Source organism: Anopheles coustani, chromosome 3 (assembly GCF_943734705.1).
Source record: "Anopheles coustani chromosome 3, idAnoCousDA_361_x.2, whole genome shotgun sequence".
Taxonomy (NCBI): domain Eukaryota; kingdom Metazoa; phylum Arthropoda; class Insecta; order Diptera; family Culicidae; genus Anopheles; species Anopheles coustani.
Window position 1 is genome coordinate 80,193,877 of NC_071288.1, and position 15,934 is coordinate 80,209,810.

Below are 15,934 nucleotides of genomic sequence, written 5' to 3' on the forward strand. Positions count from 1 at the left end.
CCCGGGAACGGAAAATATCCTGCGAATTACATCCAATCAAACGGTGTACGGCACGTACCAAAGCACACGAAACGGAAGCAAACCGACCGCTAGTCAGCGGGAGCTGGGTGGAATAAAAACAATTTATATGTTTTCTCCAGACCGTCAGAACCCAAGGAGTTGCTGCTGCAATCCTCTGTAATTTAACGGAAGCAGTTTGAGTTGGTTGGATGTAGTTTTTTGCTGTGATATTGTTAGGTTTGCTTCTCGCGCGAATCGTTCCCTTAATCGATGATTTGGGATCGTTAATTGAGCTGTACGATCGATTTTTGCCTCATCAACATTCTTTCGACGTCGCCCGACGATGTGATTAATGCAATCAAATGAATTATTGTTGCACTAAAAAATAAGTCAATAACGTGTTTCGTAATTGGAACGGTTGAAACAAAGTGGGTCTCAAGAATGATTGTTTTCAATGTATTTTCATAATATCTAACGGAACTGTTTTGAAAAAAATTGCATTATCCTTTTTATTTCCACCATTCAATTTCCCAATTTCCTAAAGCTCAGAACTTGTTACACGCTAACTAAGTGTTTTGTTTGTTCTAGGTAAGACGGCAATGAAAGCATAATGTTCGCCACCTGATCGCCCGAAACCTCGCACACCCATAAAACATCGACCGGACAGGCTCGTGCGCTTCGTCGACCGAACGACTCGTGTGGCACGCGTGTGGTTGGTCTCGGGGGAATAAAAAAGGCCGCAAAAAAGGAAAGGTGCGTGCCCCTTTGCGGAGTGGTGGAGGACGAACGGAAATCGTGACCTGAGGGGACGCCGTTTCTTGCCGAGAACCGATTCTTGCACAAACGCGAGAAAAAAAAACCCTCTACAAACTGATGGGTGAGGTCCACGGTTAAAGACGGTAATCTGCATCGTGGACGCACATGAAGGAATAAAACACACGTTTTACAAGCTCGAATTAACGGGCTCCAAACACTTGAGGTGGAAAAAGTGGAAAATTACGTGCCAGACTGCGAGAATTCCAACCCTCCCAACCCTCGAAGCGCATGCCGAGGGAAGTAAATGGTTTCAATACTTTTTGGGCGGAATTTGAGCGTGATTATCCTTAAAGTGCGCCCCAAAGTGTTGGAAAACGATCTTCAAAATATTTACGCACGCTCGCCACATGACGTTTCGCTGTGTTCCACCGTACGACGCTAGCGCACAATGGGTAAGTGTGTTAAGCTCCCGAAGCTGCTGATCCTGAGCTTACGATTAAGCAGAGAAAGTTTGACCGAAAAGCACCCGGAATGGTTTGTGTATTTACTACGCTTGACAGAAGACGATTGTTTAATTTCGTTTGTGAACAGGTTTTTCAAAGGATTTTTTAGAAATTAGAGGAGTTTTTTAATTGAAACTGTATTAAGCATATATGAACTAAAAACATGTTTGAACTAAAAAAATCCACAAAGCATATTTGAACTTTTGAAAAACTATAACATGTGTTCCAGTTTCGGCGTTTATGCAAAATTTTGAAAAACACAAAATCAATGAACACAATTTTTATGAATGCGAAGCAACAAAAGATGGATTTATGATAATTATGCAGCCAGTGATAAACAGAGTAGGCACGTTCTCAGTGTAAGAAGTTGGTCTGTTGATTTAAGCATTCCCGGTTGACAGAAATTGACATTGTTGCTGGTACTATGTAGTTCCAGCAAGAGTCCCAGCAATCTGCCATGGAAAAACTTGCTGGTACTACATGACAGCTGCAAAAAATTTGAATTTTTGTCAACCGGGCTTCATTCTGTGATACATCTCACCAGTTTTAGCTACTATTTCATAAATAATTATGAATCGTGACTACGAATTTGAGATAATCGTGCTAAGATTACAGGAATTACTTAAGTTTAAAGAAAAACTCAATTTCTAAATTTGGTGGGCAATAATGTATTATTTTTGACCATTTTTGTCTGGAAAAAAACATATGTTTTCTCATAAACTATTTGTTTACCTGTTTCCAAATTTTGCATACCAGTTGAAACACAAACAATTCTGTGTGAGATTTAAAAATATTGCACATGATTTATTGTGATATTTGATCATTTTTTGTGTGTTCAAAATTACCAGCATTGGTGAAAACACACGCGCCTACCCTGTCTCTAAAGTATTTGTTCCAGAACTTCCTAAACAATACAATCGTAGCAATCATTGAGTTTGTGTTAGATTGTCTGTTGTGAAGCTGCTACAAACAAGAAAATTAAGTTGTGAATAGTATTAGAATTTCAACTGAAATCCGGTCGTTTTAACAAAGAAAATCTGCAACATTGCTTTTCGATGTAAGTCTCTCATTATTATATTTTCGAATGTGCTGAAAAATGTTATCTTCCTCAAACCGAATCGGGTTTGCGAGTTGAGACATCAAGGTCAGTCGCGAGTAATTCGACACAGTTTTCACGGGCTGTCAACTGTCGCACAAATATTGTGGGATAAAAAACACACACCCCTGCCAAAACCAATCATCGTAAATTGGGTTGTCGTCTGGTGCGATTTGACCCAAACTTGCGATGTACGAAACCCGAACCCGAAGGGAATTCCCTTCCGGTGCGGATCTAAGGAACTCGTAAGCGAGCGCTAACGGATAGACCAAAAAAAAAAAGCACGCACACACCCCGACCGACACCCGTTGATCGCCAAATCGAAGACCCGTTGTGAATTGTCCGCGAGGTTTTTCTTTTTGTGACTTTTTCGTTTGTCCGCTCACCGATTTGCTGTTTTGGGTGAAATTTTTACGAGAATGACCAGCTCGTTAAGGTCCTCGGCGTCCGCACGGTGGAGCACGCGGGGTTCCTTCAAAGGCCAGCCTGGGTGCGTACGGCTCGTTTCCTCGTTCGCCTCACCTTTGCGGTTTCGTCAATCGCAAATCGTCTAAAGATCTTCATCAGAACTGATGAAAGTGCCGTGCGAAGGAGCAGCCGGAGGGCGGGCGAAAGAAAAACGAAACAAGCCCGCTCATAAACTACCTGTATCGCCAAAACATAGCTGCAAGCGGGAGGCAACATGAATTTTCGCCACCCACCACCACCACCACCTCCAGTGCCCCGTTAAAACTCATTCCCACCCGATGGCACGATGGACGGCCCAATAAAAGCTAATTTACTGGCACATTCGAAATTATTTACAGCCACAGTCGGTGGCAGTCCGGCAGCCGTCGAGTGTCTCATTCCGGTTTGGGGGTTTGGATATCGCGAAAAATGTCGCGCGATGTGCCCCTTCCGCCTGCGAAACCGACGGGACGGGAGACGGACAAAACGACGAACCCGGGGGATTGTTTTGACATTTCTGATTGTTTCCTGATCGGGTCGTTTGCCCAACGTGATCGTTGCCGAGTGGAGGGGGATGGATGGGTGGAAAAATGGGAGGGTGTGGTGAAGGAAGTGGACTGGTACGGCAGCCGGTGGACGATCAAGTCAATCACGAACGACTCGATCGCAAAACTAACTGTTTCTCCTTTTTTTCGCTCTTCTTAAGAAAATGTAAAATAGTTAAATCCCTTCTTGCCTCTTGCCGAACTTAAAACCTCCCCCGAACCGGATCACAAACAAGCAACGAAAAAGCAACAAAAAAGGAAATAAAATTGACAAGATCGGAAGAGCCGATTGGGAAGCCGCAAGCACTTGCTTTTGGCAATCGAAGCGAAAAGCAAAGTTCGTCCCGAAAAAAATCAAACTCCCCTTTCGCATACTCCCCGCTGCTTGATGGTTCGGTTTACGGGCGCTTGTTTCTGCACGGATTGATTACTACGGCGGAAGAAAATGGTTGCCAGTCAATAAATCACCCAACTCGAACGATCCCCCCCTCCCCCCACCCCGCTTCCGGGTCAACCCTCGGGGTGCGAAGTGTTTGGGACGACGGCTTTTGACGACCGAAACAACATGTCGTCCCGAACGATCATTGAATTTGATATTTTTGGCCACATCTCACCTTTTGCTTCTTTGCCTCCCTACCCCCGCGCGGCAATTACCCACGTGTTTATGACGGCACGCTTCGTTTGCGGATTCGCTGCGTGTTCCATTTCCACCACCGTTTTCCTTTAGTTTTACTAGCGAACCACTAGCGGTTTCCTGTTCGCACCGTAACGATTAACAATGTCATCCTGCCCAATGGTGTAACATAAAAAGGGCTGGCAAAGGAACACGACTGCTGGGGAAAAGACACAAAAAGTGGCCAAACTCGCCATAGCTCGATCACGATCGTGGGGAATGAGTGCGCGTGCGCGCGCGAATAAAACACGCGGTGTGCAAATATTACGCGCCCCATTGTATGTAGAATATATGACATACGTAGGCGCAGGCTTTAAGGCGAGGGTAAGAATCGGGCTTGCCACGCTCTAGATGGCTCCCCCAACAAGGTGTGAAAAGATTGTTTCATGCTAAACAGAGCTAACCTCTGCCACGGATGAGTTGCTCCGCAAGCCGTAAAGGTTTAGTCGGAAAGTATTCTTTGTTCTACCAGGTGTCTATGTTTAAATTGTTCAGTTATTTGTAATGTTTCTATTGAATTTATAAAATACAACATTTGTTTCATTGAACATAAGACGATATTAGTTTTATTTGGTGCAAATTTACGATTTGCTTCATTTTAAATATCAAGATTACACCCAAGTAACGATAATTTGTTCTGTATGTTTTTCAAAAAAAGCAAACCTCGCTCTTTTTACATAGTTTGCGTTATTCATTAGTATAAATCAGAAGAAAAAGATGTTATAGATGGTTTAGGCAATCCAATATTGGTGGTTTTGAATGTCAAATAATTTGTGAAAATTATTCGTGGAAATTATTTGACGTTAAAGAATTGAATAAAATTACTTGAAGACCAAATGCAAACAACTTCAGCAAATCTGTACCATTTAATTCAAGTAATCTAGTGAAAATCAATCAGTACCTCTAGTGTGTATCTAGTGTGTAAATTATTTATTTGTGGTATTTTTCAGTTTCGGAAAATGCTTCTAACCCCGATGAGCAGAGATTTTTGTAATGAATTTTCCGCATTACTTCAAAGACCACCAAATGATGTAGCACTCAGTGAAAATTTATTCTTGAAAATTATCACTCTTCTACAATGGGGTACAAAAACTCCCATAGATCTAACACATGTTTTTCGAAATTCTAACCGCATTTGTGTTCCGCTCACCATTGTCAACATCGACAGTGAGTGGAAAACCATCACTCGCAGCCATACAAAAATCATGTCCAACTACAACGCCCGAACCCCGGGTTTGGGGTGTCGAAGCGTTATTTATTGTGTTCGGTTCATATTAATAGCAAATCAATGGCTAAACACAATAACCGATTCACGGCGTTCGAAGGGAACACGCCGTTTTGCGCCGAATCATTCAACACCGGGCCAAGCGCGAGGTACGAAAAATGAATGACCAGAAATAAACGAATTGTTAACGGTAAACCCCCATGGACCATAGAGACGGAGGTAATGAAAAGTTCAGGGTTGGGGGAAAGGTAGCAACGATCTTGTCCCTCAATGGTGCAGTGGGCGGAAAAACATGGGTCAAACATATGCGTTCGATTTTTCGCTCCGCACCTTCGCGTCGGGTGGAGTTGAGTTGGTTTTGGTGCTGCTCCGATCGGCTGCGTTTAGAAGTCGAAGCATAATAATTTACCGTGACTTGTTTGTCGTATGCTAAGTGCAGGCGGGCAAAAACCGGGTGTTACAACCAATTAAGCATTTATGGGTGATTGTTTTGCTTCAGTTTTAATGTTGAACAAATATCATAAAATCACCCTTTGCGAAGGGGATGATTTTACGTTTACGTACTCGTCACAGACGCTCTTGTTGGGGGAAAACGATGCTTTATATCGTTCCACTCTCACAAACTATAAATTCTTCAAGGTGTTAAGGCACCTTCCACCCCACGCAACGAACCGAAAACTGGGACTGAAGAAATTAAAAAATCCATCTAATGAATTACGAAGTTTGTCAAACAATCAGCGCCCCGGAACGACCACGCGCGTGCGGTTGTAATGGGCTTTTAATTCGAGTGTTGACTCCTTTTAGGGCTCATAAATTATTGCTAGGCACTCGAACCGTCCAGCGCACCTTCGACCGGACCGGTGGAGGTGGCCCGGAGGATCCGGTAAACGCCAAAGATAGCGGGCAATCGAGCTGGAGTATGCTTGCAATCGTTTGAAGTCTATCGTCGATGGTACCGCGACGATCATTTTCGCACGGCTTCGGGGCTGGCCAAAGGGTTGTCACACACCTTCATGGCCACGGAGACGCATCGACCCCCCCCCCCCCCCCCCCCTGCATCGTTCTTCACAGGCGAATTCATTACCATTCCCGAAGGCCCTTTCCCTTCGTTTTCCGCGCACGACACGTTCGTCCGAGGTCCAGTTTTAATGTAATTTAGCACTTTTTGTCATCCCGCCCAGATTGCAAAAGTGTGAAATGGGTGTTTCGCCTCGCAAGCGGTACGGTGGAAATGGAAAACGTTTTTTTTTCTTTTCTTGCCTGCCTCGGTTCATTAAGCATAAAAGCCCAGGACGAGTCCCAGGATGGACGGCAGAGTCCGACGAAGTACCGTACTCCGATCGAAATGGACATCCGAATAGGAAATGGTTAGAAATGTGACCATGTTGTGGCGATGCTCCGATCTTCGTTTTTCCACCACATCAAACAAAGGGACTAAAACTGTGTAGAGCCAGTGTTTTTTTTCAATATTACTCTGAAATAGCTTGATGTACAGCAAATTTTCCATTAGAATGTCAGCTTCAATAGCTCTCGATGAGGAACTTTTTTCTCAGCATTAAAACGCTTGTAAAATACGTAGGCAGAAGTGTTTAATTTTATTGGAAAAAATTACTTCTTCTCACCTACTTCTCAAGCAATCAAACACCAACACTCGTCAGGTTAATTAGACGTTTCTCATTCCTTTCATTTCAATTTGTTTCTTTTTTTTTCCTACCATATTCCCATAGTTTTGTAATGTTTCTATGACCAACTTCTATCACCTACAAGAATGCTTACGTTAACTTGAAAATTAATGAGCCTCCCGGCAAAAGTAGCGAACGAGCGAAAGTGACCCATCGGGCGAGAATCCTCTTCCGTCCTTCGCCCAACAGAAAGGGGTTTAATTCGCTCCGTTCCTCCAGTGCTGTGTTCGAAATCGCAACAGGAAACAATATAAACTACAATAAACAGATACTTAAAAACGGACATTACGGGTGAAATTTTGGCACTAACCATGGGCAAACAGAAGAAAAAATAAGCAACCTCTTGCTGCTGCTGCTGCTGCTGCCGAAGACGGCATAAAACGGGATTGCGATTAAAACGGGAAGCGGCACGAATAAATGATCATCACATGGATGAAGAAAATAAACAAAAAAAAACTTCTTCATCCTGAAAGTAGAGGTGGGAACCTTTGGGGACGAGCGGGGAGGATAAAAAAGGTGCCATACACAGAGACAATCTGAGTCGATTCGCAGCTCCAAGTTATGTTGTGTAGCCGCCCGGTGGGTAATTCTACAAGATCTGCCCGGTTGAGCGTGGCCACTGATCGACGTCTCATCCCAAATCGCCCGTCCCATCCCGTCCCGTCCCGTCCGCTGTCCATCCGCTATAAAGCAGCATTAACAAAGATCGCCTGTACGCATCGTACGCTCGCATGTTCCTTTCTCTTTCCGGTCGTTCGGTCAGGTTCGTTTCAACCCATCGGTGATCTCGCCGTTGACCATATTTCGTCGTGTCATATTTATGTTTCACCGAGCGGTGTTCATTTCGGGCGGGATGGGAGTTCTTCCAGGGTTTAGGGCTGGTTTTTTCCTTCTTTTGTCTCTCAAGGAAGCGCAACGGAAAGGGGGACACGAAACCGGAGGAAGCGAGGAAGTTTACCTGTTGTTATTAATTTGAATTTTCGGACGCGAAAAAACCCTACAAAAACGACCACCGAGTTGGTTGGCGGGATGATTACAAAATGGGACCCGAAGTGGTTCGAAGAAGGAAGGGGAAGGAATGTGGGGAGGGGGTGTTTCCTCGGTCCAACGGATGAATGGAGCCGGCAGCAATAATTGGCCGGTACGAACGATCTCTTCAGGGTTCGATTCGGAATCAACATTACCATCACCTTTAACTGTTAAATATGCATGCGCGCCTACAAACGAACACACTTACACACGTACGCGGCACAGGCGGGGACCTACCTCGCGGCGTTCCATATCGTGAGCGTATTTTATGAATGAAAATGACCGCCACGACTTTGTTGAGATGACATCGCTGCACGGTTGTCGGGTTCGTCGCCTTATTTTCGCTTCCCCCTGCGCGATGCAAATCTTTTGTTTCTGGTCACATTTGGGCACGCTTGATTTGTGCTGCTTGTGCTTTCCAGTACTGGATGCTTTTTAACGCCCCCTTCCGCCAAAGCGATCGATGGCATTCGGTGTGTGGCAAAGGGAATAAACAAATCTGCACAAAAACGACCTCCCCTTACCGAAAAGGGCTACCAAGGGGGTGTTTAGACGCTTGGCCTGCGACAACGACACTGCTCCTATTTACGCGTGACCCATTCCACTGTTAATCGATCGGAACCGGGTGGCTTTCCGTTGCCTTTGGACGGCGACGAAACGAACACAAAAAAATCGACCCTAAACCGGATCGCTAAAACCAACTGCATTCGTTCCGTTCGCGTCGTTTTAGTTTTTGTATCCCCCTCCCATACGGCGCATACTTGGCGCATTCAATGCATTCTTTTGTTGCACATCGGTTGGCGCGATCGATCGATTTGGAATTGCGCTTGTGGCCAGCAGCGCTGGTGGTTGGTTTTATTTATTTCTCTCCACCTTTCTCCACCCGCTGAATGTTCGCACACATGGGTTTATGCACTGAACGCATGCGACAATCCAATACGAACGCGCGTGTTTGAGCTAAATCCTTCGCCCTCGGGTGCCTTCATTTTCTCGCTTCACTCCGCCGACCAAAACTGTGCCACCGCACAGTATCATATCGTGTATATCCCAGCCTACCGCAGGCCAAGCTTATTTGGACAACGATAGGATTTAAAAAGCAAACCATCTCAAACAAACAAAAAACCGGGGTAACCGTTACCATAATGCTCCACTCCGAAATCGTTTGGAAGGCCTTCGCTCTGATACGGCGGACGCTGGAAGCACGATTGGGCGTTAATTAAATTGAAATGTCATCCTCATGCCGTTTATTACGCGCTCCACGCCAACGAATGTTTGCTATAGGGAGTGTTAAAAAGATATTACACTCACTCGCGTTATCGTTATTTAAACTTCAGCCCGGTTTCTTTCGGTCGCTCGCCTGTCCCACGTGCAGGACGTACCGCCGGCGCTGGTGGCAATCCGCAATCCGGACCGGTGGAGTGCGGCTTATCGTTCTGCGATTTTGCGGGCCGTTAAAAAGTTTTTAAGACACCGCCACGATCCGATCTGGGGAGGACGCGCGCGAGACTGTTTTTGGAAGCAGCCGTTCGCCGGTGCTTGGTTGGAGCACTTAAATTTGACACTTTCCACCCCACTTTCCTGGCTCCCACTCTTCGCCCGGTTGTACCGCGGTGTACACTAACTAACGAACACTAACCGACCGGCAGCGCTCAAAGCGGTTCTGCGCGGAGGCTTCAAGATAGCACCTACTAGCACCACCGCAAACGAGCACCAAGATAATTAAGAGAGAAAAAGGGTAGATCGGGGAGGGGGCTGTTGGCAACAAATGTGGAGGGTAGAAATAAACAGCTTATCTTGCCAGCGCTCGGCCACAAACCAAACCGAACCGTCCGCTGCGGTGAAGAATTGGCAGCCGCCGGTCGCTTCGTACAGCCGTGCTTGGGTACGATTTGAATTTAATTGCGCATCAGTATCACCTTTTTAATTAATATAATTTCATTTCGCCTGTTCCGAATGCACGCTGGGGACCGAAAACGCAGCCTCAACCACTGCACAAGGTCTTGTAGGAACCCGTGTGTGTGTTTTTTTTTTTTATTATCTTCCTCTCTTAAGACACCATTACAGATCCGAATTTGTGTACGCTCGTCGGTGCAAGCCACACATGCGTGCTGCATTTACACACGATTGGGAGTTCTCTTTTCCGCTGCTCAAGAAGCGGCTCGGGACGATATTCTGGTACCTGCTAACTGTTGATAACAACAACAAAAAACTCCTCGGACGAGAAATAAAGCGGTGAAATGCACCACTGACACTGACCATGGACACCATATTTAGTTGGCATACATTAGCATTAATCGTTTCGCGACTAAACTCCGTTTGCATTCAGCGCAAAAATTGGGTTTGCGATGCCAGAGCTTGACCTACCGACCAGTGGAGTGGTCTCTAAATCCGACATTCCCGTTGGGCGAGTGAGCTTGTTTTCTTGGTGGCTAAATAAGGATTTTGCATATACTCTTACATCGGTGTGTAATTTATGTGATATCCTCTTCAGTGGCATTGCTTGTGCAACGCCGTTTGGTGTGGGTTTTTACTACATCATCTCCTTATTTTTTAACTGTTAACTGTTGCGCAATTTTGTCAACTTTCGTTTGGACCGCAAAACTACCAGGTTATTTTAACACACATTTCTGTCGCCTAAGACGTACTCAAAACACCTCTCGTTCGGTGGAGGTGCGGAAAGCGGTTAGTGCTATCCATCCATCCATCCGGGATCTAGCATCCCGAACACCGAGATCTCTTCGAATCCGTCCGTGGGCCTCGTAGACTCGTACCCAAAAATCTATTTCAAGCACTCGAGCTTCTCAAGTACCCATCGAACGGAGCACTCGAAACGAAACGGCTCCAAAACGAGCCCCCTAAGACGGGATGATCGCTCAGTCGTATCGCTAGCAAGCAAGCACACGCACACCCCACGCTCTCGATATCAAAACGCCGAAAAAGCGCCCGGTAATGCGAGCCCCAAAAGTCGCAAGGGAAGCGTCTTCGGACAGGGATCAGCTGAAAGCAACCCGAAGAGGGGTTTAAATAAGCGCAAGAAAATAATCCTCCTAAACGGCGATATCACACTTCGATTCAGCGAATATTTGGGTCACAAAAAGGGTCATGCAAAACGGCCCGCGGGGGGTGGAAGAAAACGCAGGGGGAAATATGGAGGGAGGGAAAAGGAACGCTCGTCCCGAATCCCGTGGAGAAGTTCGCGAAGAACGCGAAGTGTTTCTGCATTGTCACACACAGGTTGCCCGAATCGTATGGAGATTCCCACGATTCGCCCTCCCACCCCTGCGCGCCCCGTCCCGGATGGGATGGACGGGCGCGGGCGCGGAACAATCGAGTCAATTTGTCACAGGTGAACGATCGATCAAGTGTGTTTTATCGTACCGCGCGCAGCATAAGCCGGCCCGAGCGAGCCCGTCCGGAAACATGAGCCTGCTCGTGCTGGCTCGTGCGCCACATGCGCCTTCCAAGTGAGCCGAATCGCTCTCTCGCTCTCTGCTCGAGAACGTGGGGATGCTTAAGATCCCGATCAACATCGTCGCCAGCACGAGCTCTCGAGAGCATCACACACAGCATGCCGAAGTTCGCGTCCCGCACCTGCACGGGAGAGTGTTCCATGTGGCAGCATAAGAGCACACATCCAACACGAATGTATGCTGCCCGAAGGAAACCGGAGAGAAACGCCGCCCAAGAGCGGGCACATCCGAGAGTCTTCGGATAAAAAAAAAACTAAAGAAAAGAAGCCGTAGTCATCCAAAGGCAAGGAAAATATAGCTCCGGGGCTTTGGAGCTGACCCGACGGCCACTAGTTTACATGCGATCTTTCGATCGTACGCATCGCGATCGGTTCGCGCGTTTTCGCGTTCGCTTTTTGCACCTGCACCAAGCCGCAACCATCCTTCCGTCACTTTCGTCTAATCTTCTCGCGAATCAGTTTACTCGCGATTTTGTTCTTTATTGTTAGCTTATTTTCCGCCATCCCGTCGATGATGTGACACAGTACCCACACGAGAGTTGTTTTCCTAATTTTCCAGTTGCCATTTCACAATCGGTGTGATCGGGAGCACTTCCACGGAACAACGCCATGCTCAGAGTGATTGGATCGGGTTCGTCGCTTGATTTTCGAGGCAAATAAAAGTCGTTGAAATCTTTCGTGTATATCATGTGCCTATATCGCGTGTAAACGTTAGTGCCATCGTTGTGCCGGATATTTTATCATTTTTTTTTGTTCTTACATACACTACCACATACACACACATGTTATATAATGTGTGTGGATATAGTTTGTGATTACACGCAGTGAATTCCAAGTGCCTTATTTTCTACTGGAAACGGGTTCATTTCCGAGTTATGTTGGATGAAGTTGTTTGCTGAGGAGGTTCAAAAGAATTGTTTGAAAAATAAGGAAGATTAATTCGTCAAGTGTCATAACCTTATGGGGTCGCGGTGGTGATCTGTAAAACTGGAAGAGAAAATTGTGCCTCTTCACCCACAACGTTTGCGACGACGTGTTCCGACCCGCGGTGTAACAATGAAGAACAATAACGTTCCGCAGCACGAGATCGCTGATCTTGGGCAGCAGCAACACCACCAGCAGCAGCAACAGCAACAGCATCATGACCCCAGCCAGATACAAATCACTGACCTGCGGCATCACTCTTTGAACGAGATCCTAAAGAACAACATGGAGATCATGAAGCCGTCCGAGCTGCACGGCCTGCACCACGGCTACGACGACCATCAGGGATCGATGGATTGCAGCGAGCTGGTCGGCGAATCATCGTCGATGGGCGGCCCGGCGAGTGACAACAACAATAACCACCACCAGCACCCCCACCACCTCCACCAGCACCAACAACTGCAGCATCAACAGCACCGCCGAAGCGATAGCAACAACAACAACCACGGTGTCACCCGGGGCAGCATCGCTCACGGTGGCAGTCACGCACCGCCCCCGGGCACCCCGGCTAGCACCACCGCCACCCCCGGCCCCAACGCCAACCACGACGGCGACGATGACCTGAGCAAAAGCCAATTGATATTGATTGATGATGAGCGCAGTTCCCTGCACGGCGATGACGACGTAAGTTCGATCCCGCACGACGCATCCCGCGTTGCCACCCATCCTTCCTCGTGCCCCTCGCGGGTCGATCCGCGGACGTCTTCATCGCGGCCGGCGACGGCGATTTGCATTCGTCTCGAAAACCTGCTCTCCGTCTTGGGCGCGCGTGATGAACTCGACATTCCTAATTGTCCGAAAAAATGGTGCCCTCTCGTGCTCGGATGCCGTGCATGTCAGCGGAATGGCGCACATTTCTCCCGTGCGACTCCTATTACATTCCAATGGTTGAGCTTTTTCCACCACACTTCCCTTTTGCCTCTTGGTAGTACGCTCGGCTTCTGTTCTGCTGGCTCTTCTTGTGCTGGCCCTCTTTTTATCGCCAAATCATTTTTCCCCCCCTTTTGTCTTTCCCATTCGTTATCACTGTTTCGTCATCATTTATTGTTGCTTCCCTTTCCCAACCGGCTCGCTGATTTGATCGGAATATTTCAAATTTTCTAATCACTCTTTCCGAAAATGACGCTCCTTCGCAAAACCAGGTCCGAAATCGATCGGTCGAACTTTGTGTGTGTTGCGTTTGGTTTATGTTTTACATTTTTTTTCTTCTTGTTTTGTGTTACACTGTGCACTCTCTTTCGCTCTTGTTTCATGTTGTTATGCTTTCTTTCCGTAACTCCACACATTGTTACTGCTTTGAGCGTTCTGCTACACGCTACCTCGGCCGGGGTTTTCTACCATCGTCACCCGTTTATCAGATCCGCCAGCATTTGCGCTGGCCGATCGATTGTCGATGATTTTTAATTTCAACCTCCATCCCCACCCCCGCCCGCCCATCTCCTCGGGCCTGTGCTGCCGCAATAAAATGTTGCAAGTAATCCGAGCTACGTCAATCATTCGAGATTACTGAATTAATTATTACTCCCTCTCTCTGGCTATCGGTTTTTTTTTTCGTTGGGAGGACGGTGGGGTCGGTAAGGGTTGCCCGATTTCACGCTGATGAGTATGGGCACACGCAATAGACTGCCTTTTTTTCTTCTTTTCTTTATTACAAAGTGGTTCCCGAATTTTACAGCTCCCTTTTTCCCTTTGACCGCCAGCGCAAAGGGGTTCGCGAAGAAGGTTGCGTTCCTCCGCGAGGCGCAACGGAGGCGCCCGTGCTTCTAGTGGCCACCCGTCAAATGTCGATCCACCAGTTACCTATTTGATGTTAGCGAGGCCCGAAAGCGATCGAAATCGATCGCTACCCGGATCGACTACGCATTGACCCAATTCGCCAAAGCAGATTACATTTCGAGAGGCACGCTCGGGCGGGACGTTTGCCCGGAGGAACGGGAAGCGGTACAGAAACTCAAGTGGAACACACATTGTCTCATAGAAAGGGTATCGAAAGGGGGCGAACAATGTGTGCCGATCGAAGTGAAGACACTTGCTGGCCAAGTGGAAACCGCCTCCGTTGGGGGGACGCGAAAAACGCGACACACCTCCGAATTGTTTGTTTCAATTTGTTTTCTCCAAACGGCCGGGGTTTATCACAACAGCGCGTTGAATTCGATCGCACCGGAGAGGATCGGGGAACCGTTGGGAGGAAAAACAAACTTTCTGGCTCCCGTGCTTTAGGTTTTTTTTTATCTCGGTCGGTAAGACAAATGCACGACTCGAGCACAAAATCATGACCACACGTTTCGCTCCGTACGTCTGTGGCAGATCTTTTGGCGTGCTTCAACGCCTCACGAGACAATCTTGAGCGTTGCTACCACTTGCGCCGAGGGGATGTCGCTTCTCAAGTTCGTTCTCATCCAACCGAAACTGTCTTGGCGCTTTCCATGCCGTGCATAAATTAATATACTCTCTCGGAGAGGGGGAAAAAAGGAGCCCACAAGAGGGGCAGACGGAAACATAGGAAAACACTTGTTCTCGCGTGGTTCGCTGTTGTGTTTCCTCCTCGCCTTTTGGATCCTCCGTTTTGGCAACACTTTTCTTTCCACCAACGAAAGGTGACTAAATATTATATGAAAGAGAAGAAAGAGAGATAGAGAGAGGATAAAAATGCGAATCAAATGATCGGAAAGATTTGTTTGCCCCGATTTTTCCCTTCTCAACTTCTACCGTTGACCGCGAGGACAGGAAACGTTTCTGTAACCTAAAGAAGGTAAACTCTTCCGCTCTACCAAAAAGTTTTCAAACCCCAGTGAGGTACTCAGTGAGAGGGAACGGAAGGACGGGACGCAAAATTATGGATCCCACGAAACGGCGTCACGACGACCGCAGGAACCGCCGCCGGAATGCCGGCCGGAATCCTCCAATTTATGTGCCATCGAACAGCATGTCAACAGCGCCACCGTTTTCGCCGTCCGGCGTTGCAACGATAATGTGCGCGACATCGACATGAAGCGCGGTCCCCGTCGGTCCGGTTTTGTCTTTACTTCCTGCGTTTTAATCACATGCCACAAACATAAAAAGGTTTTCGGTAATCTCGTTAAACATGTTAGCGCTGACTTTTTTTTCCCCTATCTTTTTGGAGACACTTGTTCCCGCGCAAGTTGTTTCTTTTTTTTGGAAATGTACACAATGTTGGGGAAGTCAAACCCACGTTTTTTTTTTAAATTGTAATGTGGTTTAATCCTTATTGAAACCAGCAACAACAAACTGGGTGCGTCAAGTGGTGGCAAGGTAAAACTGTTAACATATTCACGCTCGGGTCAAAAGGCAGCGTATCGGAGCTTCGATAAGCGAAAAGCTGAAATTTACATACATTCCCGATCAATTACTGTAATGCTCGCATGCAAATTGCATTCTACGCTTTGTACGCCAACCGCGGGACGCGTTTAAGATGATAACGGTTCGTTAACTATCGTTTAAAATGTCAATTCTAGTTATTGGTTTTACCTTAAAACCGCGACCGGGAAATAAGTCTCGTTAATC

The 15,934-nt window shown here is 47.0% G+C and overlaps 1 protein-coding gene across 2 annotated transcripts in view; it reads left to right on the forward strand.

The window, feature by feature from the left end:
• The first annotated feature begins 1,163 nt into the window (after positions 1 to 1,163).
• LOC131258454 (transcription factor AP-2-epsilon) overlaps positions 1,164 to 15,934 on the forward strand; it is a 44,895-nt gene continuing 30,124 nt past the window's right edge. The window contains exon 1 of one of the 2 annotated variants that reach the window (XM_058259779.1): positions 1,164 to 1,208. In XM_058259779.1, the coding sequence (XP_058115762.1) occupies positions 1,164 to 1,208 (45 nt within the window). Of the gene's footprint in view, positions 1,209 to 12,481; positions 13,034 to 15,934 lie in introns of those variants that run through there. The other variant, XM_058259777.1, reaches the window with a different exon arrangement.